We start from the raw sequence: 26998 nt of genomic DNA on the forward strand, positions 1-26998 counted from the left end.
TGGAAAATCCACAGGTGCAAGCAAGGGAAATGAGTAGCATATATGGGCGATCGGAGTATCGGAGTATCTGAGTGTGCCGGAATCACGAGTACTACATACTGAATGAGTGGGAAACATCCACCAGTATTCTGTCCTAGCGCGTTGCGTCCAACTTGAAGGGGGTGCGCATCATCAGTGAACCGGTGAACAGATGAGAAGGTTATTTAAGACAATATATTATAAAGCATCGCAATAATCTTCGTATTTCTGCTGCCAACCCCCTTGACATGGGAGCCTTCAATGTTTTTTTGGGGGGTCATGATGACTTCTGTTAAAGCAAAACTTGGAATACTAGATAACGGCTTGCTAACTTGAAGTCACTAGTCACTAGTCACTGGCGGACATGGTGGCTATTGTATCGTCGGCACCACCGACACATCACAAGGCACGACAACTCTCACGTACAAGGAGGGAACAATTCCATCACTCAAGGACTCACACTTTGCTTGCAGCTTTGCATCATGGTGTCATGGCGGGTGAGATGAGATAAATTAGACAATGAAGTTCCAATCACTGTCACCAAAGTAAGTCCTTTGAATTATGTTTACGATGATCTGAGTACCGTAGTATGCTGCGAGATCTGCTAGGCATATAAAGATTCAAACCAGTCAACAGAGATGAATTGACAACGGCATTTCGCCCGAGGGAAAAGCTTTTTTACAAGCATGTTCAACCTCGAGTAATGAGAAGTCAATACGTGTTCCTCAGCACGGGATCTCAATGTGAGATATTCTAAAGTATTTGAGGCACGAGACCCAAGGATATGTAAGTTGCCAAAGTCAAAGTCTTTTCCCACGTCATTGAGGGTAAAATTGATACTAAGTTTCGTCAAGCGAGGACACAGCTCGACGAATCTGACGACCCCAGCCAATGTAACCCCTGGTGGCTTGGGATCATGACACCCATATGTCTCATTGAGGAGCAAAACTTCAAGACAAGGCCAGGCTTCTGCCATTTCCTTCAGGTCATCTTCGTTCAAGCTGATAGAGGACCCCGTATCAAATTCCACAACCCGTAAGGCGCTGAGGTAGAAGAGCGGCCGTATGGTGTCAATCGTAATAACGATCTCAACGAATTGAAAGAGACCGGTGGATAGAGAGGGGGAGAGTTCGAATAAACGTATGCACTGCAGGTTCCTGAAAGCCTCGCGCGTATGAAGCGAGTCAAAAAGCACCTGCAGTAGGCCTGGATCGAACTGGACCTCAGATCGAAGTGACATCGCAATGATATTACGAGGCCATAGACACGTGAACATTTCGACGTCTCGCCATCCTGCGATCTTCCAGTCAACACTTTCAAGATTCTCGAAGAGAATGTGGCCGCGGGATGAGCCGAAGACATGTTCTAGATCACTACATGTGGGCAAATGCGTCTTGATACTGGTAAATGATGAGAGTCCACCCAGGTAGGTCAGGGCATCCTTGGTTATGGCCGGTACGTTGACTGTGCGCAGTTTCTGCAAGTTTTTGATTGCATATGAGACTGGCAGAGCTAAAGGCGCGTCCCATGGGTCAGGTCGAGAGGAGAAGTCGAGATTGAAGTCGAAGCTTTCAAGGGATGGACAAGTTGTAGGCAATGACCGTAAGATCATGTGCAACGAAATCCTCTGCCAGAAGTACAAGTCCCGTCTGTAGCTGACTGCGGTAGATACGTTAATGGAAAGACGCTGCAGACGTGGGCCGAGTAAGGGGCGGAGCAGGTGGACTAAGTCACACGTGACACGTAAATCTCGTAGGTTTGGCATTAGGACCTTCGAGGAGTAGGCTAGGGTTTGTAAAAAGGATTGGACAGGGTGTGGCCAATCGTGAAAAGACATTTTCAAAAATCGGACGCGATTTGCGTAGCGACAAATGATGGCCAGCTGAGACTCTGTTGGAATCTATGGCATCCGTAAGTAACTATGCATTTATTCCCTGAAGCAAAACGAGCACTAACGACGTGGTCATCTGATCCCAGCGTTGTGTTGGGTGATATGATGACCCCACCGCATTTCATGAGTGGAATAATGCTTTCAATCGATTCCCAGAGAGCATCCAATGCTTGCTCTGAGAACGTGCGACATGTTAGTGCAAGGGCATACAGGGTATTCCTGGAAAATGCAGGAGGATTCTTTGTGTGAACGTATACTTCGTCTGCACTGATGTAGCTTATGATGTTGGAGAAAATTTCGGACACAAAAAGAGCGCGAGACATCGACTCGGAGCTGTTGACAGTCGACAGGGGCTCCGCTGGCGCTAAGACTGTGGTGATGCAGTGATTTTGAAAGGGCGCTTCGCTTGAGACCATCTTCAGGATGTGTGCAATCCACAGGATGAAAAGATACTGGTAGGTAAAGGCTCGGACCTCAATATTTATTCAGTCAGAGGAGTCGTAGATCCGGCCCTGTTACCCTTCCGGAGGACTTCGGCTCCCCAAAGCTCCCGAAAACAATGTACGTACGTTACCTCACTAGTACAGCACTCGGAGGTCAAGACCTCCAGCACCGCTCGGTAAGGTATTTTCTGTCGTATAAGGTTAAGGACCTTGTCATCGCGCGTCTACTACTGCCCACCACGCCCGACCTACACGTGACCCTCCCGCCACTTTTTGCTTTCACTCAGTCACTCATCAGGCAAATGACGAGTGCTTATTTAGCCTTATTCTACTTAGTGTGCATGAATAGCATAAGACGGAACTTGATTTAGGGCACACCCGTAAATTTGATCACTTTCTAATAGGCTAAGGAAGGCAACACGCAAGATTAGGAGACATAAGAACAATTTATTTCCAAGCAAAAAACAAAGGAGACATCTCTATGTTTTTAAAGTTCGTCCAACTTCAACGTTGGCGTTGGCGAGCACCAGAAAGTACTTGTCCTGTTCGTGGACAAGAGGTTTTTACTGCCGCTGTTCCTACTGCTTGGGTACTAAGTCAGACGTAAATTTGCAGCTCATGAGGTTTTTGAGGTCTTGTCATTACGTTCTACGTTATGCTGCACGGGGACCTTCTTTTCGGGAGCTTTTTGGAGCCGAAGTTTTCGGAAGGCATTGCATCACTCCAATTGCCGGGAGTAGCGGAGGAGTATGTGTCGCCATGATACTAAGGATACGTACTAAAGTGACACCCACAGGTACTGTGAGGCACACCCATGCCATTATACCATGTCAGCACAGACTAGCATCCAGTTGAGTTGACGGAAAGACAGCCAATGAGACAGCCGGAAAGCCTTACTGTGGCCCCTTGTAGAGTCTATCCTCAATCGAGGGCTGGCAATGGGAACCTCCAACGTGGGATCGAAGACCTGTAGGACAAGATCGCAGTATGCATCTGCGACGTAGTGACTGCTGATTAAATAATGCCACGCGCTCTCAAAAAAAGAGCCTGGCGACACGGGATCGTGAGTTCTAGTGGCTCGTCGCGATCAGCAGTACTTACTCGAATAAAGTCTTCGCAAGACAAACATGCATGTAAAGATACTCCAAATATTCTCCAAACCCAGGGGAATTCGAGCAGCGCTAGCGGTCTGATGGAGTGCAGGAAATGTTGACGCACAGCTGACGATTCTTAAAGCTGGATTAGCAGAAACTGGAAACGGTAGGACTTGCAATGATTGATGGTTGGAGGATTACAAGCTGACGTCAAACAACGATCGCTCGTTACAAGATCATGAATATCATCAATAAAGTAGGAAAAGAACATTGGGATATATCGTACTGGTATCGTGACGAGAAGTTACAAGGATACATTTCTACAACAATCCACAGCACTAGGTCGTCTTCACCGCCTGCCAGAATGACGCGTACCTGTACAAACATGCACGCATGATCAGCAATCCTTCGCAGTGAAATCCGAAATCAAAAACGTACATGTTGACACGGTCTAGTGGAACCTCCGGCCCCTTCCTGACTCCCAAAGCAGTGACGGTAAAACCTTTGCGCTCAAATCTGGCGCAACACTACGTCAGCCTTCACAGGACACAGGACATTCTCAAAAAAAACGCACACGTCGCAGTACCATGGCTTCCTAGCTGCAGAGCGCCAGAGAACAAAGCCACCTGGTGAGAGCACGCGATAAAACTGGTCAACCTCGTCATCGACGTCCTTGGATCCCGGTGAAAACCAGTCGAGGTGATCCATAATAACGGCTCGAGTGAGAGACCAAGAAGTCAATCCTAGTAGGACGCTGAAGAGTTTTATCAGACTGGTTACGCTTCATAGTACTAACAGTGCTTACTTATATATCGAATCGGTGTGCAGTCTAAACGCATCGGTAGCTTTGCCGTTATTAGCTTTGAGAGCCTGAAATCCGGAGCGCGTCAGATACTCTGGGCAGGAGGATGGTGTGTAGTGCCCGAGAAGCGTCTGATAGTGTCCTGTAAGCGCAAGAAAAAACTCAAAAATCTTCAACTTACCAATGGGTAGAAGTAGGCGCCATCCTTGAAGGAATACGTCGATGGTAAAGGGTTTAGGGTGTCTCTTACGAACTCATACATGGATCCTTCATCCAGGACCATGCGGCGCTGGTTGAGGGGCACTCCCAGTGCGTTCCAGCAGAATATCGGGCTCTTGAGCAAGGCAATGACGACAGGGTTCAAGAGGACAGGTTTCAGCTTCTCGCGCCAGATCTGCTCCTGCTGAGCTATACTGCCCGCATTGCACAAAGCTTCCACATCTTTCGATACTCCAGCGATTGAAAAGATGACTCTGGCGAGGCGCAGAGCCCAACCGCTGTATCCTTTCAAGTAGAAGGCTTTGAAGAAAGCATCGTCGTTGATGTGCCAAAATTGATAGGCGATAGAAGAGAGAAAGGGAGCGATCTTGGAGTCGAGGAGCGCACGGAACTTGGGATGATGCCCATCACCGAACAAGGAAAAGAAGTCTTTATACTCAAGGGCTTGCACGGCTGCGAGTTTCAACTCTAGCAAATGACCTTGACTGTGTGGCAAAAAGTCAGTCGAGCCGCATGATGGAAGGTAGTTGGTCATACCAAGGATTCATATCCACGCAATGAATCTTCAAGATAGGTGTTAGCACACAGATGACGATATTCCATCGATTCACATACTCTCTTGGGTTGCGCTGCTATGGCGTAATGCAAAGCATTGTCACCTGCTGATGTGATTACCAGCATCGAGTCTTCGGGACCAAGATTGAGATACTTCATATCCACATCAGGATCCTCCTAACATACTGTTCAGTGTCCGGGGGCGGGCAATATCAAGAGAAAACAACAGACCCATGTGAAAGAATATATGAACGTTCTGAATGCTTGGTGTATAGCCTGCTCATAGTACGGAAGCCTCCAAGGCTAGTCCATGGTCAGTTTTATCGTGAATTTCATAATGTGTTGACTCACCTTTCCCAGATGATAGTGGAAGGAGCTCAAAGGCGGTTTCACAGTAATAAGTGCATCTGCGTGAGAAGCCTGCGTCTTCAGAACAGGTTCCCCAATCTCAATTGGTGGAATGGTTTCTGAATCCTTGATAGTCGTAAAAGATGCCGGCGAACAATTGCCAAGCATGTTGCCCCCTTCGACTTCAAAGGCATGGCAGAAACGAGATACATCACACGAACGTGAGCGACCAAGCCAGATGTAGTAGGGACTATGAAAAATTAGTGAGGACAATCGCAGATAAGAGTTCGATAATACTGACATGCGGACGATGAATGGGATAACGAAGCGATTTCTACCGTTGTAAGTCTTGACCTGCATACATAGTTAATGTCATTAATGCTAGAACTATTTGGTAAACGTACCGTGCCAAACTTGTATTCCAGATAGTCTCGACGATGGGGTGACAATGAAACATGGTCGAAGTCAAACCAGATCTGCCAGAACCACCTACTAAGCCAACCGCATTCCTTGCTCGTGCCTCCGATGGCCTTCTCGTGTAAAGACGGCTGCTTTCCAGAAGTGTAAAAATCGACGACAGACAAAAGACCGTTCTCTGGGGAAAGAACGTAGTCGATACGATCTAAAAGAGCATAGAAGTTAGGTATCTAAATTTAGATTGTTAGTCTGTTCTTCCAGAAACCGATGATCTCAAACTTACCATTGAGAGGGAATAGCTGAGCGTTACGAAGCTTACGCTCCCTTTCGGGTCGCTCCGCGCCCATTCTGGAAGAGCAAACTCGGTTGCATCTTGACACAGTACTGTAATGTTTGTCCATCCCCGCTTGGCAAATCGCTCCCTGGCAACCTGGAGGAGGGGTTCACAAAGATCGATGAGATAAATAGCATCGAAGGAGGACACCGGAAAGTGCCTATCCATATGCTCGATATTGTGGCCTGACTGGCGTTCAGGTGAGAATAATCAAGCCAGCAAGTAGGGGCGTACCTGTTCCTCCGCCTATATCAACCCATATCAATTTCTGCTTAGGGTTTTTGGCGCGCATAGTCCGGATATGACTAGCTGAAAGGTTGAGCATGGTGTTCCGGCCTCGTAGAAGACCACTTCGGGTTGCATCATAAACATCCGCCTGGCCTTTGTAAAACTGTTGATGTGATGGGTGATCTGTAACATATGTATTAAAACAATTTTACGGACATTGTCCAATCTTGTTCGCTGATCACTTGCGTGAAGAGGGCGGATAAAACAATGCCATATGAACTTCAGCTGGGGACGAAGGGCGCTGCCGAGGGCAAGGACAAATACTGTCAACGAGCAACCCAGTAAGATGAAGGCGGCGATGGTGGAAGATCCGGTCCAGTACATGATCGCTTCGCTGACATATCTGGCACATCATTAGCTGCAGCTCGATGTATAGAATACGTGCCAATCACTGACCTTCGTTCAAGATAGACTACAAGGGCGCTACCGATCAACAGGAAAACACGAGAGACCGTAGCCATTGATGATCGTCCCAAAAGATTTGATTCATCTTCTTATTCTCCCTTTTTAATGGCACGCGTGCTGAAGTGCGTGCCACTATCTGCCACTATGATATAGGACGAATGTGGGATTGTCTGAAAGATGAAATGGAAAGAACCTTGTTTCTCGAGAGAGATGAGCCAATGGGGTATCTTACTTGAAATTCGTATGCACGAGGGCTTCAGCTACGCAGGGCACGACTAGCGCGCGTGAACGAACGTGCATTTACGATTGACGCGCGGAGATAACGGCCCATCCCGGAGTCCGGATTCTCGGTTCCAGGATTAACGCAAGAGATACGCCGAAGAGTCACTAACCCGGTTCATGAACGTTGAACGTGAACCGACACCTTGGCAGGATGAACGTTGAGTCAGTGTCGAGCGAACGTTCAACGTTCAAACGTCATTCGAACTCTTGTCGATCGCCCACTAGTCCGAGCCTCTGACGATTGACCACAAACAAACTCGTAAGAATACATGCAAGGTAGCATATATATACTACTACTCGTATAAGTGGTAATTCTCGCGATCCTCTGCACCACCGTTCCCATGTCCGTCCGACTTGCAAGGTCCTGAATCAGTGCGAAGTAACTCCAATTTTTGACCGCAGCTTTCTCCACCCCCATGTAGGGTACCGCACGGGTAACACCGAGGGTCGGAAAGTTGACACCGCACCCGCACCCGCCAACACCGTACCCGTGAAGGGTACGGGTACACACCGACCCGTCAATGTCGCGGTTTATGGAAAACACCGCGGTGTCTCTGAACACCGCGGGTACATTACCAAGAAGAGTGTATTAAGTATTAACAACAATGAAATAAAATAGTACTACTTTTCCTTGTCATTCTCCTCTGCTTCGACTTCATTTCGCTTCCGTTTTTGAGTCCTGACAGCGGCTAAAAGGTCCTCCATCACCAGAAGATCACTTCTGCCCCACGCTCCGAGGCAGAGAAAGGCACGAATTGTTGATGGTGCGAGTCGGTTGCGAGTAAAATGAAGGAGCTGCCGGCCCTGCGAGAAGACACGTTCAACCGCAGTTGATGTTGCTGAGCAAGATAATAAGTATTGATTGATTGAAAGAGGATTCGAAGGAGACATACCTGGGACAGAGAGATAGTCGAGTGCCATCCGATGCAGCATTGGATAAGCACGGCAGTTGTTTTGCCACCATGCGAGTGGGTCCTTGGTTTTCACAGTTGGTAATCGAAGAAACTCATCCAACTCGCTACTAGCAGTACGAGACATGGAACCAAGTGAGTAGTCACCAAAGTCATCCTCGTTCTGTATAGTTGTCAGTGTCAGTGCAAAATTAAATGTTGCATACGGACTGTGTCTGCTTCAATGTCATCAGTAATCTCGGCAGATTTCTCGTATTTATCAATAAACTCTTCGTGCTAGAATGATTCACGGGGGTACAAAAGACATGACAGAAATCAGTATAGCATTCACTTGTGATCCTCAAGCTCTCAGAGGAAGGAAAAACAGAGAATCAAACACGGTGTTCAATGGCTGTCGCGCGCCTGGTTCCCGATTTGGTATATTATACCCGCCCAAACACCGTCAACCCGCGGTGAATGGCCACGGTATGCTCAAGGGTACGACTATCCTACTCCGTACCCGTACCCTCCAAACCCGTCAGCATAGAACCGCGGTGTTACCCGTACCCGTGCGTTTCCCTACCCCCATGATGCCTTGTACCAGCACGATTCCCGTCATTCCCGCTCAGACCCTGGTGGTTTCCTACCTCCAGATATTTACGGATCCAGTGAGGTTCGCGCAGAGATTGGTTTTAACACTTGGGATAGCTTTCCTGCATCGGATTTACTTGGTCACTTTAGTCACGGTGAGCGAGAACATTTATACCCATCAGCTTGCCACTGATACAGCAGCTGCATAGCCCGCTTTTGTCCCGTTCAGAAGATCCTCTAGAACACTAAGAATCTTGCGCGGGAATATAGATAATCACACTGCCAGACTCTGATATGTTTTTCATGCATCAGATGATTGGAAAATTTGAATCTATGGGTATCTCATCAAACATGACCATGAAATGATTAAATAACATAACGACACACATGATGGGACGATAGTGACGGGCTGACGACGGTGGGAGAAGCTTGGTCACCATAACGTGCTGGGGACTCTCAGCGAGGCCTCTAAGACAGGCGGGGCCTACCCTCCCGATGATAACGGATGAGTCCGTGGGGGTGGCTGAGGAGGGTACTGTTGTACCTCTGACGGAGTTGAGGGAGAGGATGCCTATGACGGAGAAGCCTGTATAACATGCTGGGGGCTCTCGGCCTCTAGTCATGGACCGGCAGAGGCTACCCTGGGCCAACGAGAATGGATGAGTCCGTGGGGTGGCTTGCGAGGGTGTTGCTGTACCTCTTGAGGAGTTGCCCTAAGGAGAGGCACTGGGTCTCAGATATCAGAGATGGGTTTCGTCCTCCAACGAGTCCAACGAAACCGGGTCTAACAGACCAGTCTACTAGTACGTAGTACCAACTACCAAGGGTACGTGACAGGTCGGAATAAATCTCTATCAAGCAGTGGTCGGGGGTTTGACCAAACAAATACTATATTGGATGCTTAGCTGAGCGCTAGCGCTTGATCACGTTTTGCATATGAACGTCTGAACGGCGGCTCGTATATTTGCAATTTACTAGCGCTCTGGTCCAAACTATGACAAAATCAATATCGTCGTCTGGGTATCTCCTAGGCTCTCCTAGGTATAGTCGACAACTTACCCGGCTGCACGGCGGCTGCGACCATTACACTGGCAACTCGACTCACGCGTGACCATGCTTCATGACAGTATTTTCTACAGATGCAGAAGTACTTGACCGACAACCTGGACCACGTGCAGACGGTCCTCATCAGCAGACATCCAAATGGCGATTAAGCTTATCCTGTTAACGGACCTCATCAGCATACATGCGAATTGGGTCACGGTAGACTGAACATGCACTCGACGTTCTCCAGAACTTCCATTCCTCAGGGACGAAGTTCGACCTCTAATTCGCGAATCATGAAATGGTCGCGCAGGACTCGGCTGCAAAAACGACTTGACGCACGTAAGCGCCTTCCAACAACGGCGGGTGGGAGTTCGACGACTCCCATATCTAAGCGCATAAGAACATGAAACACGAAACTCTATGTAAGTCAGGTCTAGTTATCAACGTTCAACTGGCTACCAAGGACTAGATTATGATTCGAACGTACAAGCTACGGAAAGGAATGAACCTAAAAAACAGGGTTCTGTTGAAAGAACGGCCTGCAGTTGGATATTGAATGGTCATAGTGGGGTGCCAGGATGCTTTACAGGAAGCCTTGAAGCTGGGCGTTAATGAATAATTTCAAGACGCAGCCTATCGAGGACAATCCAGTGCATCGGTAGTCTCTAGAAAAGCATTATGATATTGGAGATTAATGGGACTTCTGGTTCTGGACGGTGAGTCTCAGGGTGCTACTGTATAGGTCATGACAAGCGCTGAGGTGGTGTTATGAATGAATAGGAGTTGCAGATGGCCCCTTAGAACATGTCCCATTTTCCGCTTTGCCTGTCATGGACTTCTTCGTGAAGATCGAATGAATGTTGATCGGTATCTTGCCTACAGAACACCCCATGATACCCACTGGCATCCAGCTTCTGTCTCCTTGTGATGATCCATTTGCGCATCGGCTAAGTTCCATCCCTTATCATGATGTGCTGCCTGATGACTGTGGACCAATAGAGACGGTGCTTAGGACGCAAGTTAGACTCCAGATAAGTTGTGTTCCAGATTTTGTAGATTCTCGTGGATGCTACCCCAGGAAGGGCTGATGGTCCGAGCCTATCGATTCAACACGCTCACGAGCTGCCCATGTTTAGTGAATGCGTGATCATTGTTTGTACTCCTATCCAGTTTCTGTTGCGTGCTGGTGACCTCTAGAAAATTTCCTGGCATAGCTGGACGAGTATCTTTGGAACTCAATGCTATGTACATGTATGGCGTCGGTACTACATTTGGATGTAGGCCCATTGCCTCGCATATATAAGCACCCCCAAGTTGCTCCTGCTACCCCATCTTGAAATCGCATCCTCTCTTGTGAGTCCAAAATCTTCCTTCCAATATCAGGCCTAACAGTACCCCCCAGTACAATGGCTACTCCTACTATATTTTGCGGCTATGGCGGGTGGCTTCCAAGGCATCCTGAAATCTACAAGAACTTCATTAATCGTCTCTACAACCACTGCTCTGCAGCGTAGCCACGATTCTCTCGAACATGAACCTGCTGTTGCGGCTTTCGGGGAAGCGATCCAAGGGGATCCCGTCATGAAGTCTCTGTTCGACCAAATATTCCGACAAGTCCATGAGCAGAGCAAGGTATGAGATAGTAGCCAGTAAGCCTTCGACAAAGACTCATTCTCTTCCAAAGGTGAAAAATTTCGAACACTTGTTGCACCAGCTCGACTATGTCATCGTGACAGCGCCCAAGTATGAGACAGTAAAAGACCCGAATGGCGATGTGATTGCCAACGAGCCTATCGGGGTGCCTATGTATCTCATTTTCGATTTGCTCAGCAACACAGCTGCGGCCTATGACCTGTTCCGCATGAAGGAATTTAACCGTGCGCTCAAAGCCTTGTTGGAGAACTGGGGCAAATTCCTCACGCAACCTGGGTCGAATTCAACGCTTAATACAACTGACGAAGGATGGTTTAGTGAGGCCGGAGTCAGACATCTCGAGGAGAATCTGGGGAAATATAGCTTCGTACAGACCTACAAGTGTCCTGACCCGGGAGCTGATGATCGTGGGTTTACAACCTGGGATGCCTTCTTCACTAGAGCGCTCAATGATGGTGTGCGCCCCATCGAACCCGTTCCCATTACATTACCACCAGGTGGACCCCGTACTGCTGCATATCCGACTCCCATCTATAATGCCTGCGAGTCCACCGTCCTACGCATTGAGAGGAACGTGAAAAAACATGATCAGTTCTGGCTCAAAGGCCAGTCATACTCCCTTTACGACATGTTCAACCGCAACGACGAGTACGCCAAGTTATTCGAGGGCGGAACTGTCTATCAAGCATTCCTCAGTCCCGCCGACTTTCACCGCTGGCACAGCCCCATTAAGGGCACAATCGCGGATATTGTTGTGGTTGAAGGAACATACTATGCCGTGCTTCCAGATGCCGGGGCAGAGCAGGGCGACCCTGATCTCGAAGGGGGTGACCCTCGTGGTGCATTAATTCGCTCCCAGCCCTTCCTCACCATCGAGGCCACTCGCGTGCTGATTTATATCAAGCCGGAAGACAGCAACGTCGGCCCAATGATGTGCTTCATAGCCGTGGGGATGGCGGAGGTGTCGACTTGTCAGGTGAGAGTGAAGAAAGGCCAAGCGGTGGAGCCGGGGATGGAACTTGGAATGTTCCACTTTGGCGGGTCCTCGCACGCCCTCGTATTTTCCAAGGGGACCAGATTTGAAGAGTTAAAGGGTGTCGAAGTAGGCAAACACATCTGGGTCAATTCGACTATCGGTCTAGTTACTAAGGTATAGGGTAGTTATTCGAACATCCTTTATCGAAGAGTACCTTGATACTATAGGTGTTAGGAAAAGATTTATGCATACTCTTTTACGATCACGTTACGGTATTAGCGAGTTGAATGATCTTGTACTATTAGCAGCTTCAAAGTTGACTACACCGATGCTCATGTTTAGTTTGTTGGTCACAAATCATCACGCCGCTTTACGATGAAGTCTGAAGCCTGAGGCCTGAAGGCCGAGAACGCCTTCACGTTGCTGCAGTATTACCAGTGCAGTCTGCGTCAAGCAGGCTGAACCAGTTGCTGCGGCCGCATACGAAGAAACTTTGATTATTGGGGCAAACTAGCGGCGCCAGCTTCTGGCTCCGTGAAATTAAGTGAATCATACATATACTACAAATGAGAACTTCTACTGCTTAATACTTCAATGTTCGATATCGAATCAACGTTCGGACTCTCGGAGGCCGCCCAGTGCAGTTTCCTCTTATAATGAGAGCTTGGAAGCAGGCTATGAATATTTCTGCCCATCCCACTTGCGATTTCCCTGACTGGAAAATAAGACCGCCACCATAGCACAGAAGGAACGACTACTAATTACCTTGCGGAGCAAGGCCATGTTGGATGGATATGAATATGAATATTTTATTTGGCCATCTACGCTCACATATGTAAGCTCAGCTACCGAAGTACCTCGATAGCTCAACTACAAACTAAGCACACAAGGAATCAAAGCCAACCTCGCAAACTATCGGGCAAAAGATACAAATAACTATGGAGTGAGGAACGTGGAGGAGGGATTGGCGTTGAGTGCACGGACACGTTGTTTGTATTCTCCCAAAATATGACCTGCGAGCCAAATGCCACGCACATGCCACGCCTGTGCCAATCGTGACAATAATCTCCATCGTCGTACTAGCAGGCCGTGGGGATGAGGCACCCACATTGCCTAATGATGCAGTGTCGCCCGGGATGTTTGACGGTGGGGGTAATACATCCACCTAAAAACGCGTTCGATATTGTGGACCACAGCCCCGCAGTCGTCAGAAAACAAGCGCAGTGCGGTTCCATCGAAAACCCCCCTGATATGATCTGCAGTTTTGCCCGCAAGGAGCGAGGTCTCGTCGAAGAGTTGCACGCTATGTGCACGACAGATAGTCAAGAAGGCCGGGCATAGAGCAAAGACGCGGTACGTGCTCTCAGACGCATCATAATCAAAATGACACAAGGCGGGGTATCGCGAAAACGACGATGCCGCACCTATGCGGTGTTAAGTTGTGATGATCGGGCATATAAATGTACGGCGATAGAGAATGAACTAGACACCCATGTGTATAGGGAAGTCAGGTAGGAGATAACGGTCGTACAGTGCGAGAGTCCAGGCTTGGGCCAGGTGGAAAGAGTCGTTCGACGTAAGCATCCTCAAGCCTGAGAAACAACGAAATAAGACAAATTACACCAGCCAGGCGCAAAGACGGTATAGTCATCCACAGCAAATGTTGCGAGCGGTGCAGAGGGGAGAACCCCGCTATGTTGCGCCGAAGAGGCCATGTTATCCACATGATCGTTAGCTAGTCATTCAGGTGTGAGACCGCCTGTATGAGCAGCAGTACAGAATAGCGAGGGAGAAGGAGACGGGGAATGAAGGAGGGAAAATAACCACCAGTACAACGAATGCGCTGGTTGTGCATTCCAGATGTGGGGCAGGGCACCCGCCGGGAGTACTTCCAGGACCAAGTGCACTGCATTCTTGTTATCTGTAAAAACGGGGTAGGGCTGATTTGGATTAGCACGAATAGATAACAGAACAACAGCTATGATGCCCGAAAGCTCGCCATGCAGTATACCTACATGTGTCCCATGGTTCGCAAGTGAAAAGGCAACCCAGCTGTCTGGCGTTGCAGCTGCGGATGTGATCGATCGAGCCTCGCTGGTGACGGGAACATATGTGATGCATCTGAGTCCTGACGCAGCAATTTCAAGTCGGGTCGGAATGGCTGTCAGTCACCTGATATGAGCATCATGATGCTGTGTAATTATATATGAGATAGAGAACTTCTTCATATGTCCGTGTAGTATTGTTGGTCTGTCTGCACAGGCTGGGGGCAGAACTAGAGGCGGTGTTTAAATTTCCCAGGCTCATCCAGGGATAGGCAACGGCCAGCTAGAGCCGGCCGGCCTCTGGGCCATACTATCATGATGCCACTGAGTAAACATGCGATTGCCAAACGACAACGTCTGCGCGCGATCACAGTGATCGCAATACGAGGAGTGACCGTTGGTGCTTTGGTGAAGATTACAGGATTGAAAATATCACTTGAAGAGTGACGAAGCATTACATGCGGTCGCTGCGAGGCAGTACCTGGTAACTTGCCGCCGAAGAAACCTTATAAATGCCCTGCCCTACAGGCTCTTGGGCGCTAAACGACTCTTCCGCTCCTTCTTCTTTTCTTTGTCCAAGCTGCAGCAATGCCAGACGTTGCAGCCTCTCGCAAGTTCATCGATCTCATTCGTCAGGCCTCGTCTAAGTGGGCTAATTGGGACCCGCCAATTGAGATCAAGGTCAGTATAAGTGCTCTAGTAATTGCTAGCGCAGATTTGGCCTCACAGTCGAGGCTCGTAGGTAGGGGGACTATGGGAAGATCGACAATGAAACTGGAGAGCTCGACGTGGAAGGGAATATCTACGAGAAAATCATTCCAGACGTCACTGGACAAGCAAGGCTTGAAGATCAATCTATCTGATTCATCATGTCAGCCACAGAAGGGTGGACTCGACGACAACATGATTATGTCCTCTTCGGGTGTCAAACAAGGGGATTTCTCGGCGAAGCCAGAAGTGTGAGAGCGTACGCACTTCTTCCTTTATGTGCTATCATTCATCATGCACCAATCGATCAGCTCCCTTCTCAACCTGGCCTCTGCTTCCGTCAAGGCCGAATTTCAGTTTCAAGAAGGCAAGCGAGGTGCTGTCCTCGTAATGCACAAGCCTCAGCAGGAATATATTCCAAGGGGCAAGGTGCTGACACTTGTCCACAAGGCAATAGAGCTGCATGACAAGTATCTCGTCACCAGCACATTCAAGTGCCCAGGATATTATATCTATTTGTCTAACAAGTGTGCGTCTACTTGTCTTGTGCTTCATCGGCGGCAGTATACTGACGGTCTGACACAGCCGGAGAGAGGATAGCACTGGCGCTAACTGCTAGTGTACCGATTGCAGCTGCGGCAGGCGTAACTGCCGGCGGATCAGCCTCCGTGGATTGGTGGACTGATGCTCAAGCAGCATTCCTCCGAAAAGCAGTTGACAAGGCTGGGCAGTACCGCTACACGCCACTGTACACCCTGAAGCACAGACAAAATTCTTTGCTAGCCCGACTTTTCCGCGGGGAAGAGTCAGAGGAAACAGAAGACGATTTGTAAGTTACTGATTTCCACTTATGAGACCGATCTTGACATTCACCCAGGTGGTCTGACTGTGCGACACCATGGCAGCCTCTTGATGAAGATGGAATGGAAGATCCAACGTGGGAAGAAGTACGTTAGGTTTTGCTCACTCCTTCTAATGATTTGGTTCACGCTTTATCTTTCAGGACGATGAAGAATTTGGTCCCCGGTCTGCAGTGGAGGGCGATCTTCCATTTGCAGGAGCATGATACGTGACATTTGTCTATGTTTTGGTTTGCGTTTGTCCGTTGCATGACCGATTTGTGTTTGTGTTTGTCCATTGACGTTGAATAATCGATTTATTTCTGGATTGCGCTGGCTGTATACGTGTCTGTATGATATCCCTGTCACATCTATATGCATGCAATACATTCTACTATTCTCACCAACCAGAAGTGCTTGACAACGATCATAGACTCCCACAAAGCGGGCTACGGTCTGCTACGGTGGGGATTCGTTGGCAGCTTGAACTTGCGTGCGATTTATTACGGAAATTGTTGTCGTACAGCCCTTCGCGCGACCGGAAGAAAATCCGTCGGGATGACGCCATGGTATTCGAAATTGAAGATCAGGATATGTTATATCCATCGATAATGAATTTCATCAATACGAACTTTGTCGGTATTGGATGTCGGGGCCTGACGCCTTACGCGCCGATCAGGGATAGTGGTAAGCATGCTGTATTCCGTATGTAACCCACAGCACAAGGTAAGTAGGTATTACAGTACTTATCAACTGAAGCCGAACGCCAGCATGAGGATTATAATATGAAAGAGAGCGCATAGGTAAAAGGGCCATATCGACCAGAGTCACGCTAACGCTAAAACTAACCACGGACACGCTTGCAGTCGTACATATAGACAAGCCAAGGGCCGATATGGAATACTAGTTATAATCAATCCCCGAAAACAAGTGAACGAAGAGGGAAAAGAAAATGAAGCAGAGCAGAAACAGAAAACTGAGAAAAAGAAAGGGAGCTATGGAGACAAAATACTCAGCCGAGTATGATAACACAATGAAAGAAGACTGGAGTGACAGGAGAAAGACGGGGCACGTAAAGAATACAACCTAGCAACCGAAAGAGTCTCATGCAGGGCTATTGGAACCGGTCTCAGGCGCCACGCGGCCTTCCGAGGGTTTATCGGGTAGCTCAGTTATACTGGCGGAAAGCGGGGGCGCACTGGAGGAGCCAGATGTTGAGGAAGAGTAGCCGGCGTACGTTGGTGCCGGCCAAGTGTTGTTTGGAGGGTAGCTACCATACGAAGGTTGTGAGGCCGGCGGTGGATAGTACTGATAGTAGTTGTTTTGGGGCACCGAAGCAGGTGGGTGGTGAGGAATCAAAGCCTGCTGCGTGTCAGCGTTGGCTGGTGCACCGCCGTACCCAGGGTATGGGTACGGTTGAGATGGAGCTGGGGATGGTTGGTGAGGAGTTGTCGGGGACGGTGTAGGGTACGACGAACTCGAGTACACTGGAGGATGGGTAGTGGAATGGGAAGTGGAATGAGAACTGGAGTGGGAAGTGGAATACCCTGGAACGCCGTAGTAAGAAGGGGTTGGGTACGCAGAATAGTGAGGCTGGGGAGGGAGACTCGAGACTGCTTGGTCAGGGTATGTAGGGGGTGGCGGAGCTTGTGATGCAGTAGGAGTCGATGGGGATGGCAAAGGGGGTGCGTGCTGGTCCGTCGGAGATGTGGACTCTGGCTGAGAACTCTTAGTTTTACGTGAGCGTTTGCCACTGCCGGTGGTGTAAGGGTTGTAGCGCCCCCCTCGTTTCCCATCAGTAATGCGACCGTCGGTAAGAAGAGGAAGCCCAGACGAGAGGGGAGCAGTGATCATGGAAGGGGTAGATTCGATGTCATCTGCCTCTCCACGGTAACGAGGGACACCATCTACACCAATCTCCACTTTAGGAGGGTTACGGAAGTGAGTTTTATCGAGGTATTCTGGACTGATATCCAAAGATGCCAGCTCGGGGAGTGATGAAGGGGAACGCAAACGCCCTTGCTCTACATCCTCGACCTTGTAGTAAGATATGAGATGCTGTGATACACCACCGATTGTCAACGAAAAGGTCTGATAGGAATGAAACCGTGAGAAAAGGAGTATAGGAGGAGGAGGGGAAGAACAGACCTTCTTCATGAGGCCGTCAGATTTGAATTTGTAGCTATTAGTGAGACTGCCGACGAGGACACGTTCCCTGTGTTTGTCGATGCCCAGGGAGCTGGACTCGCCTTTAGGACGACTCAAAGTTTGACCCTCGAGGCGAACGCCATCCACGTTGTACTGAGAATGTTCGTTCATTTCGGCAGGGTCTGAGCGAACGCCTCGATGACCTGCACCACGCTTGTCGGTTTCACGATAAAGAAGAAAGTTGCCTAAGATGCGACTTGGACTCCAGAAGAAACCGTCGGTCCAGCGCTTAATACCGCTTTCGTCCTCGTCGAAGACAAAGACTGAGCCAGAGGTTATCATCTTGCGCTCTGAATCGACTAGGCGCCTAGTTACTCTTGGTATTAAACCACGACGAGCGGCTTCTAGTATAAGTAAGGCATCGCCAGTTGTCTCTATCCAACCTGACCAAGGAGGCTCTGTCCAAGCTGAACTTGAAGAAGATTGATTTGTAGGAGTAGGATTGGGATTTGGAGAGATCTGCTGATTTGCAGACATTTGTTAATATTTGTGAAGTCTGTGGAAGGCATAGTGGGAGACAAAGTAAGAAGTTGATTCGAAGTTGATTGAACCAAAATCTTTAAAGTTCATACCTTGCTCGGAGATGTTCTTAGGTTTGCGGCGGGGTTGGTTGAGAGTGATCAGAAAGCCTATTTGGCCATTTCCCGCCACAACACCAAAAACGTATGTCTTTCCTATTAATCCTTTACAGTTACATGATTTCAATGGTCAAGTTTAAAACTTGGAGGAATAATCCTTTCAAACGATTCTCTAGCCTGGCTCAATTGTAGGTCAACCAATTTATAATTCTAGGTGAGTCACCCCCCAAAAATCAAAGTTTTTGCTCAGCTGACTCCAACTTACCGCTTACTTAAGCACTCCGCGAGCAATCAAGCTCAAGCTTCAAGCCGATCATCGACTAACATTCTTCATCATGACCAACATCATAGGTGTCCATCACCTTCAAGTTACCCCTGTCTACTGCAGAGGAAAGTGTTACGGACAGCTCAATGTCACTAGTGGCATCGTTCTGATTCGAAGTTCTCTTCCCTACAACTATTCCGACATCACCGCGGTCAATCCTTACGAATTTCATCTCCATCTGATGTGATCCTAAGGTACTTCATGTCCGTGTGTGTTTTCTACTCAGATCAAGTGATTTCTAGGCCCACTCTACACGCAACCTACATCTGATCACAGTCTTGTCAAACGTGAGTCTTTGACTATTCCTGGCTACGTTCATGCACGATCCATAAAAAGGCCTTTCGTTCCTGTATATCATGCCCGAGCGCCTAACCCCGTGATCGTGTGCCTGTCTATGTGCTGTTGGCAACTCACGTACATACATGCAATCACATGGAGATAGCGGGTGAGTTGGGTAGTACTCTGATCTTATTTGTATTAACAATCCACTTGACAGCAAGTCCAGGCCCATCTTTCCTAAATTTCAGCCGTCAGTATGACAGGAACGCTTTGTATTCGCTTAAAGGTATCTACTGCACGTCTACACCGTGCATTCGCAAATTCGAGCTGCGTGGTAAACACTTTGGATGAATTCGAGGAGCCTCGTATTTGTTTAACCATCCATTACTCCGTCAGAGCGATCATTTACTTCTTTCTTCTCTCGACTCATGGATAACCTTCCTTTTTTTCAGGGATACGTAATCTCCGATATTAACAAGCCTAGCCAGTTCAGCTTGAATGATGCGACCTGAATGCTTGGCTGCTGGCCACACGGTTCGACTGAACCAAGTACCTTGATGTCCCTTTCCTCCCTGACAGTTCCTCCCAACTGTCTCCAGAATCCAGGTTACCAGAAAATCTGATAGAAAGGGAAAGTTCCAAAGCGCTTCTGGGATGTATAAATGCAGCGTTTGTGAGGAAGTTTCGATCACGGCGAGATGGCTGGTCTCACCACCTCGTTGATTTGGATCATATCCTCGCTCACAGCAGTACGAGCTTATGTTATCTGCAGTACAGAGTCACTCATCTCTCTTCTCCACAGGCCGGCTATGCATATCGTTTCCCCTCACACCATCTTCACCATCTTCACCGACGCGACACAACCTGGACTGCCCTTGGATGCTGGACGTGAGTACCTTCTTTCACGATTGTGAAAACGTTATGACCGGCGTCGTCCAGCGATGGTGTTGATGGTACAAGAACGCTTTCTGCAGCTACCTACACAGACACTGTGAATATGACCATAGAGTCATGCGTCAACTTCTGTTCGACTGGCTCCAACGCCTATGTCTACGCAGGCGTCGAATATGCTCAGGAGTGTTGTACGTGTTATCTCACACTAATTTATATGGCTCTTCATTGCATCTTTCACATAGACTGCGGCAACTACTTCTTCAGTGGTGCTACCAATGTCAGTTCATCGGACTGTGACATGGCCTGTACTGGTAACGCTGGCGAAGTTTGTGGTGCTGGCAACAGACTGGATATATTCTGGAGCGGGGTCCAGCCTCCCGCTCCGCCCATCCTGGTCCCTAGCGTTGGCAACTGGTCGTTGCTCGGATGTTACAAGTGCGTCCCCTTATGCCAAGCACGAATTCTGAACTAACCCGGATTTATACCAGCGACTCAGCGACACGAGCATTGCCATACGGGACCGGCGTGACCGGAAGCGTTACTGTTGAATCTTGTACCACCGCGTGTTACAATGCTGGATACCCTTATGCCGGCATGGAATACGCTGATGAATGCTGTGCGCATGCATCTTCGGTCAAACGTTCCTTTTGCTGACAGGTCTTTGCAGATTGCGGCATGACCATCGAGAACAATTCTGGTCCCACCCCAGACGCAGGCTGCGATATGACATGCGCGGGAAATTCGTCCGAGTATTGTGGAGGATCGTACCAACTCAGTATGTATAACTACACCCAGGCTATTACAGTTGCCCCTGTTGTCAATCCCACCAATCCCAGCACTGTTTCGCCTGTGACATCTGGCTTAACTGGAAACTGGACGTATGGAGGATGCTACGTCGACAACGTGAATGGGCGCGTATTAGGGAACGAATTCGACAACAGTAACATGACAGTGGAGAGTTGTATTGCGAACTGTGCCGGGCAAAACTTCACCATTGCAGCCATAGAGTACAGCACACAATGCTGTAAGTAGTCTATCTTCTTCTTCACCTCTCCTGACTCTTGCTCTAGTCTGTGGTGATTATCTCATCAATGGGGCTACTGAGGGTGCAGACAGTGACTGCAACATGGCCTGTGGTGGAAATGCTACGTGCGTGTCTTCTTCAATTCGCACGTTCTATGTTCTTGACGTGAACTAGTGAGGCATGCGGTGGTCCAAACCTACTGTCTGTTTACTCCTCCAATGGAAATATAACATTACTCCCTGTTCCTGTGCTACAAACCACAAACTTGCCTGGACAATGGGTATATGAAGGCTGTTTGGCGTTAGCGATTCTTCACTGCCTATGCTTGCGATACTGATGTTACCATACAGGGAACCATCCACTGGGCCTCGGACATTCCAATATGAAAATGAATGGGACACGAACAATACTGTCGATGCGTGCTTGAACCAGTGTGCTGCCTTCGGGTATCCCGTAGCTGGCCTTGAATACGGAGTCCAGTGTTGTAAGCGCATTGATTCGCTACAGCTTCTTGTGGATTGCTGATAGAGACAAGTCTGTGGCGACGTCAGTGATATCACGGCGGTTGATGGGACGTATGTCTCGGATTCACAGTGTAACATGGCTTGCTCAGGAGACCCAATCCACCTGTGTGGAGCAGGAAACAGGTTGTCTACCTATTATTGGAACGGGACGATGAATACGTGGAACACCCCCGCGAATACTGGCTACTATGAGGTGCGTCCCATCTTGTCTTGAATATACAAAACACTTATAATCTATGCAGTTCTTAATAGGCGGTCTCGTCGTCCCTCTCATTGCCACTGTGGGCATCAACAACAAAGTCACTTTCCTCGAGAAGTGGGGTACCTCGGAATATGATAATTCTACTGGCGCGTACGAGTTGGATCTCAGTTTGGTGGACAATTACCAGCTGGCTTGGCGCGAGATGCATGTGCAGACGGACGTGTTTTGTTCTGGTAGTATTATTCTACCAGACTTGGGAGGAAGGTTTGACGTCTCACTTGGCATATCAGGCTCACGCTTACATTGGAACAATCAGGCAAATCAATGTAGGCGGATGGTCGCTTTCCTCGACTTTTGGTGTGAGATTATATACGCCGGATGGGAGCCCTGGTGTCAATGGTACCAATGACTGGGAAGAAAATGTTAACGAGCTTACACTTCAGGTAAGCTCTGAACTATTGTTCTTTGTCTCGTTGTACTTATCGTGCTCAGCGTGGCCGATGGTATCCTACCGCGATGATGATGCCAAATGGAAGTATTTTGGTCGTTGGCGGAGAGTCGGGAAGTAATGCTTCCCCGCAGCCCAGCCTCGAGATCCTTCCAGCGCCCCCTGGTGGCGACACGGTCGTTACATTGGACTATCTTCAACGGACAGACCCCTACAACCTCTACCCATTCCTAATGGTGCTGCCTAGTGGTCGGTTCTTCATTGGTACGTACATTATGGGCGAGATGCACTATTTCTTACGGAACGTAACAAGGGTATTACAATGAGGCTCGCATTCTTGACCCTGTCACCTTTGACACGGTGACCGTGCTACCAAATATGCCGGGGGCCGTGAACAACTTTCTCGCAGGCCGGACGTACCCGATGGAAGGGTCTGCGGTACTTTTGCCACAGTACGCTCCATACACCGATCCGATCGAGGTTCTCATCTGTGGTGGCTCGACGATTGGAGCTGCTATTGCACTGGACAACTGCATCTCGATTGCCCCTGAAGTATCGAATGCGACATGGACTGTGGAACGTATGGTGAGCCAATTTGATTTTGGGAAAGTTAAGGTTTGATGCTGAGATGTGCCAACTAGCCTTCTCAACGGGTGATGCCTTGCATCACGACTCTGCCAGGTAAATATGATGACGAATGACAGGAGTCTAGACATTAATAATACATCGATCACAGATGGCACGTATATGATTATGAATGGCGCTCAACAAGGTGTTGCTGGCTTTGGCCTTGCGACAGATCCTAATCTTGGCGCGATTCTATACGACCCTTCGCAGCCGATTGGCCAGCGTATCTCCATCCTTAACACTACCATTGTAGCGCGTTGTATCACTCCGAAGCGACCCTTCTGCCCGATGGGCGTGTCCTGGTGTCTGGTTCAGACCCACAGACGTACTATCCCAACGGGTCCTATGTGTACCCAGAGGAGATGCGCATTGAGGTTTATATTCCGCCATACCTCAATCAAGGACTCATGCAACCAGAGTTTAATATTACTGAGACTGACTGGGAGCTGGGCGGGCAGTATAGTATTACGGTGACTTTGTTCCAGGGAACGACGAGCACCATGCGTGTCTCACTTGTGGCGGGTAAGCAAGGCTGGTTATCATAGATGGATCGGTTTCTGATTATGATATATAGCTTCGTCTAGCACGCACGGAAATGTCATGAGCGGTGGGAGGATTATCTTCCCTGCGTTTTCATGCTCTGGGACGACCTGTACCATCACAGCACCCCCGAATGCATATGTATGTCCACCTGGATGGCATCAACTTTTCATTTTGGATGGTCCGACGCCATCGCACTCTGCTTGGGTCCGCATCGGAGGTGATCCTGCACAGTTGGGCAACTGGCCTGATTACCCTGACTTTACTACGCCAGGTGTTTAAACCAACCCCTCCTTCGTTATACCATTCTTTTTGAACATTCTTTGCGTTTGGACTTCTTCGATTGTTCTTCAAGTATACCCTATGTATTCTCGAGTTACGCTCATTTCGCTCATTCCATTTCGCTCGTTTTTATAAATATTCTTCATTTATGAGGAACTGTCTATTATACCTGTGATGTTGGCCGGGAAGTCCTGTGGTATGAGGTACAGTGATGATACAACATTAGTATATCTGAAAATGATTACTGGTTTAGCCTCGTCTATGTCTAAGGTAGGACACCACATACCAGCTACTAGTTGGTACAATGGTACAACACCAACGAGACGGTGTGCGCCCAAGATTACAAGCATTCAGTGCTACAGTAATCAACCACCACTTGGCATCGACAAAACTTTGAGCACATCTCACAACACAACAACACTTTTTCTTTGGATCGCATTTAGCCAATACTTTCTAATACATAAAATACTATATATATTGAAATCTTGAGACCATCAGAGAATGTGTTGTAGAGTGGTGAATGCATCAAAAATATGGCCTTTATCACTGCTTACCCATCACTTGAGTCAGACCTAAAATGGTATAATGCGACGATAACGGTTGATTGTACGTGATTGATAAAGATCAAAGCTCCTCGCTCCCACCACCAGAGTCGACATTTTGGCTAATCTCTGTACTGCATAACGTTATTAGTAGATTTGATAATTCACTGATTATGAAGTTTCGTGCAGCCCTTCACCAGCATTGAACTGGCAGATCAGGAATGCTACAATCTTTGCCAACAACACATGTCAGATATCAGCAAGAGTCATATTTTTTTTTTTTTTTGAGAGGCACAAAGTCTGCAAGGCAACTGACACCGTCTGGCCCCAAGCTGATGGCACATAGTGTGGTGTTATAAGCCACGTTGTAAGAGCGCTAACTCTCCAGGAAGAAATGCATTTACGCATACCACTGCCGGATTAGGCGGTTATGTGGGGCTCTGCTGACACACAATACCCACTAAAACTCCCTGGTGGTTTGTGCGGGAGTCGAACCCACGACCTTCTGGCTTAAGGCCGGCGACCGCTGGTGTGCAGTCCCAGGTTTGGAGGCATATCCACTTAAGCCATCCGCACCCTGAGAGTCATATTCATTGATATGCAAAGTCCAAGTGTGTCAAAAATAATCTCAGTGTGCTATGTACAAAGAAGTAAAATTTCAGCTACAAATTGCAACATCACTACCTTTCCTACTGGTAGATTCGAAGATATGAGACCTTGCCATACATAGCTCTATACAATGCAGAAACATAGCAAGCAGAATTGTGTCTAAGTAATGAGATTGGACAAAGTTATTGTGCTACAATGCAAGTGATGGTGGAAACGCAAGTGGCAGTTGATTACTGTATGCATCGGTGGATGGGGACTAGGCTGTCTGTTCTTATAGATGAGAGGCACTCTTTCAATGTCAGATGTAGTGTTGTCAATGACCTTTCTACATGAGCAGCAGCTAGTACTACAGAGGTGCTCTGTATATGGATGTTCTACCAGTGCAGAATTGCTTTAAACAATGCTTATGAAATCAAGACATATTCCAGCCATGACATTGCAGCATGCAGTGAGTCCAAGCATGCAACATGTGCCTAGAGTATCAGACATGGTGTGAATAAGGTTCAAGCTTGCCCCTTTCTAACATAGGCATTGTTTGGCTCTATTGTTCAAAGCCCCTATGTATTCAACACTCATTTTGCTTGTTTGTTTTATAAATATAAATATTTGTCATTTATGTGGAACTGTTTACCATAGTTGCCCAAGTAATAATTTTCCTGTGGTATGAGATACAGTGACAATATTAGTATATCTGAAAATGATTACTGGTTTAGCTTTTAAATTTATCCACTAAGGTAGGACACCACATAAGGTAGACTTTGTGTGATTTCAGTAAATGTCACATGCTATGCGTGACAAAAGCAATGAATGTATATAGGATGTTCATAGTGACAAGATATAAAAAAACAGAAATGGAAGAGTTGTAGTGTATGTACTTCTTGACGAGTCATCCATTTCAGAATTATCATTTGTGTGAAATTGAAGGAGGAGATGGCAACACAAGCAAAATGTGACTTGCTATGACTTCACTTGTAATCACTGCATTTGGCACTGGGAATGTATACCTTGCATCTTGCTTGTGTTGCCATCTCCTCCAATTTCACACAAATGATAATTCTGAAACAGATGACTCATTGAGAAGTACATACACTACAACTCTTCTGTTTCTGTTTTTTTATATCTTGTCGCTATGAACATCCTATATACATTCATTGCTTTTCTGACGACTAGAGGCAAGCACACATGAGGAGAAGGAGCTAAATAGAATGTATTCTATGTGCGTGTTGGCTCATCATTGAGAGAGGGGAAATAAAGGATGTACATCTCAGTATCCTGAAGGGAAACTGAGATGCCTACTGCTAAGGACATCATTTTTAAGTGTGGGTAAACTAGGAAAGAAAAATGATATGATTTTAAGACATTCAGAAGATGGTGCTCGGCCGATGTCAAACAGATGTGCTTGCACTATGATGTATCCGTCGGGACTCCTCTCAACAGCTTTTGTCACACATAGCATGTGACATTTACCAAAACCACGCAAAGTCTACCTTACCAGCTACCAGTTGATACAGTGTGTGTGCCCAATATTACAAGCATTTAATGCTATGTATCAGTGGATGAGGACTGGGCTGTCTGTTTCTGTAGATGAGTGGTGGCAGTGCTAAAGTTTCAGCATTGGATGTGGTGTTATTAATGGCCTTTCTACATGAGCAGCAGCTAGTACTGCAGAGGTGCTCTGTGCATTGTCCTGCCAGTGCAGATTTGCATTAAAAGAAATCATGGTTCTTATGTATGGACATGAAGTAAAAACATACTCCAGCCATGATGTCGCAGCATGAAGTGAATCCGCAGTCACAACATGTGCCTAGAGCATTAGACATGGTATGAGTTATAAGAGTGCCATTTGAGCTCTATGTGAGCCTGTGAACATTTTGCTCAAATGAGTGCTTACTAAGTGAGCAAACATGTATTATAAGATGGTATTTTGCCAACATGCTGTCATGCATGGTATGTGACTCATACCATGACATATACACAACAAAAGAGATAAGGAAGGTATAATACACCAGACTGTATCCTGTCACCAAGTTATCCCATTATTTTCCCCTCATTCAGTAGCTAGTATTCTCTC

The 26998-nt window shown here is 47.7% G+C and overlaps 8 protein-coding genes across 8 annotated transcripts; 3 read left to right on the forward strand and 5 right to left on the reverse strand.

Moving 5' to 3' along the window:
• Positions 1-518: 518 nt before the first annotated feature.
• On the reverse strand, positions 519-2348 carry DFJ58DRAFT_771998 (uncharacterized protein). Its single transcript, XM_041389191.1, has 2 exons — positions 1975-2348; positions 519-1918 (listed from the first exon to the last, which is right to left on the reverse strand). The coding sequence occupies exons 1-2, from the start codon at positions 2323-2325 to the stop codon at positions 623-625; spliced, it is 1647 nt and encodes a 548-aa protein (XP_041247333.1). The 5' UTR covers positions 2326-2348; the 3' UTR covers positions 519-622.
• Positions 2349-3784: 1436 nt separating this feature from the next.
• Positions 3785-6733, reverse strand: DFJ58DRAFT_655555 (uncharacterized protein; the record flags this gene model as incomplete). The annotated part of the gene is made up of 14 exons (XM_041381857.1): positions 3785-3821; positions 3885-3962; positions 4021-4200; positions 4252-4379; positions 4430-4952; positions 5005-5030; positions 5083-5199; positions 5254-5325; positions 5374-5620; positions 5672-5724; positions 5775-6017; positions 6071-6306; positions 6356-6512; positions 6566-6733. 14 exons carry the CDS (start codon positions 6731-6733, stop codon positions 3785-3787), a joined length of 2265 nt encoding a protein of 754 aa, XP_041247334.1.
• A 4063-nt stretch (positions 6734-10796) lies between these two features.
• Positions 10797-12477, forward strand: DFJ58DRAFT_187042 (phosphatidylserine decarboxylase). Its single transcript, XM_041379108.1, has 3 exons — positions 10797-10977; positions 11027-11256; positions 11309-12477. Exons 2-3 carry the CDS (start codon positions 11059-11061, stop codon positions 12431-12433), a joined length of 1323 nt encoding a protein of 440 aa, XP_041247335.1. The 5' UTR covers positions 10797-10977; positions 11027-11058; the 3' UTR covers positions 12434-12477.
• Positions 12478-13081: 604 nt separating this feature from the next.
• DFJ58DRAFT_912068 (uncharacterized protein) lies at positions 13082-14064 on the reverse strand. The gene is made up of 5 exons (XM_041395259.1): positions 13875-14064; positions 13744-13845; positions 13445-13677; positions 13289-13418; positions 13082-13266 (listed from the first exon to the last, which is right to left on the reverse strand). The coding sequence occupies exons 1-5, from the start codon at positions 13966-13968 to the stop codon at positions 13190-13192; spliced, it is 636 nt and encodes a 211-aa protein (XP_041247336.1). The 5' UTR covers positions 13969-14064; the 3' UTR covers positions 13082-13189.
• A 757-nt stretch (positions 14065-14821) lies between these two features.
• On the forward strand, positions 14822-16252 carry DFJ58DRAFT_772023 (uncharacterized protein). Its single transcript, XM_041389192.1, has 5 exons — positions 14822-14981; positions 15045-15257; positions 15318-15535; positions 15592-15835; positions 15884-16252. The coding sequence occupies exons 1-5, from the start codon at positions 14887-14889 to the stop codon at positions 15960-15962; spliced, it is 849 nt and encodes a 282-aa protein (XP_041247337.1). The 5' UTR covers positions 14822-14886; the 3' UTR covers positions 15963-16252.
• Positions 16253-16527: 275 nt separating this feature from the next.
• DFJ58DRAFT_772027 (Gti1/Pac2 family-domain-containing protein) lies at positions 16528-18766 on the reverse strand. Its single transcript, XM_041389193.1, has 3 exons — positions 18626-18766; positions 17994-18549; positions 16528-17936 (listed from the first exon to the last, which is right to left on the reverse strand). The coding sequence occupies exons 2-3, from the start codon at positions 18528-18530 to the stop codon at positions 16950-16952; spliced, it is 1524 nt and encodes a 507-aa protein (XP_041247338.1). The 5' UTR covers positions 18531-18549; positions 18626-18766; the 3' UTR covers positions 16528-16949.
• A 1167-nt stretch (positions 18767-19933) lies between these two features.
• On the forward strand, positions 19934-23776 carry DFJ58DRAFT_724574 (copper radical oxidase-like protein; the record flags this gene model as incomplete). Its single annotated transcript, XM_041385121.1, has 18 exons — positions 19934-19984; positions 20038-20123; positions 20175-20317; positions 20372-20564; positions 20618-20745; positions 20797-21153; positions 21200-21278; positions 21328-21453; positions 21504-21637; positions 21689-21870; positions 21920-22143; positions 22196-22322; positions 22372-22591; positions 22641-22912; positions 22969-23008; positions 23064-23213; positions 23270-23476; positions 23529-23776. The coding sequence occupies 18 exons, from the start codon at positions 19934-19936 to the stop codon at positions 23774-23776; spliced, it is 2967 nt and encodes a 988-aa protein (XP_041247339.1).
• Positions 23777-25167: 1391 nt separating this feature from the next.
• On the reverse strand, positions 25168-25410 carry DFJ58DRAFT_642361 (uncharacterized protein; the record flags this gene model as incomplete). The annotated part of the gene is made up of 2 exons (XM_041381364.1): positions 25168-25284; positions 25327-25410. Coding segments are annotated over 2 exons (201 nt in total), but the record flags the coding sequence as incomplete, so codon positions are not given.
• Positions 25411-26998: the final 1588 nt, after the last annotated feature.

Source organism: Suillus subalutaceus (genome assembly GCF_016647625.1).
Source record: "Suillus subalutaceus strain FC151 chromosome Unknown DFJ58scaffold_20, whole genome shotgun sequence".
In the NCBI taxonomy this organism is placed as follows: domain Eukaryota; kingdom Fungi; phylum Basidiomycota; class Agaricomycetes; order Boletales; family Suillaceae; genus Suillus; species Suillus subalutaceus.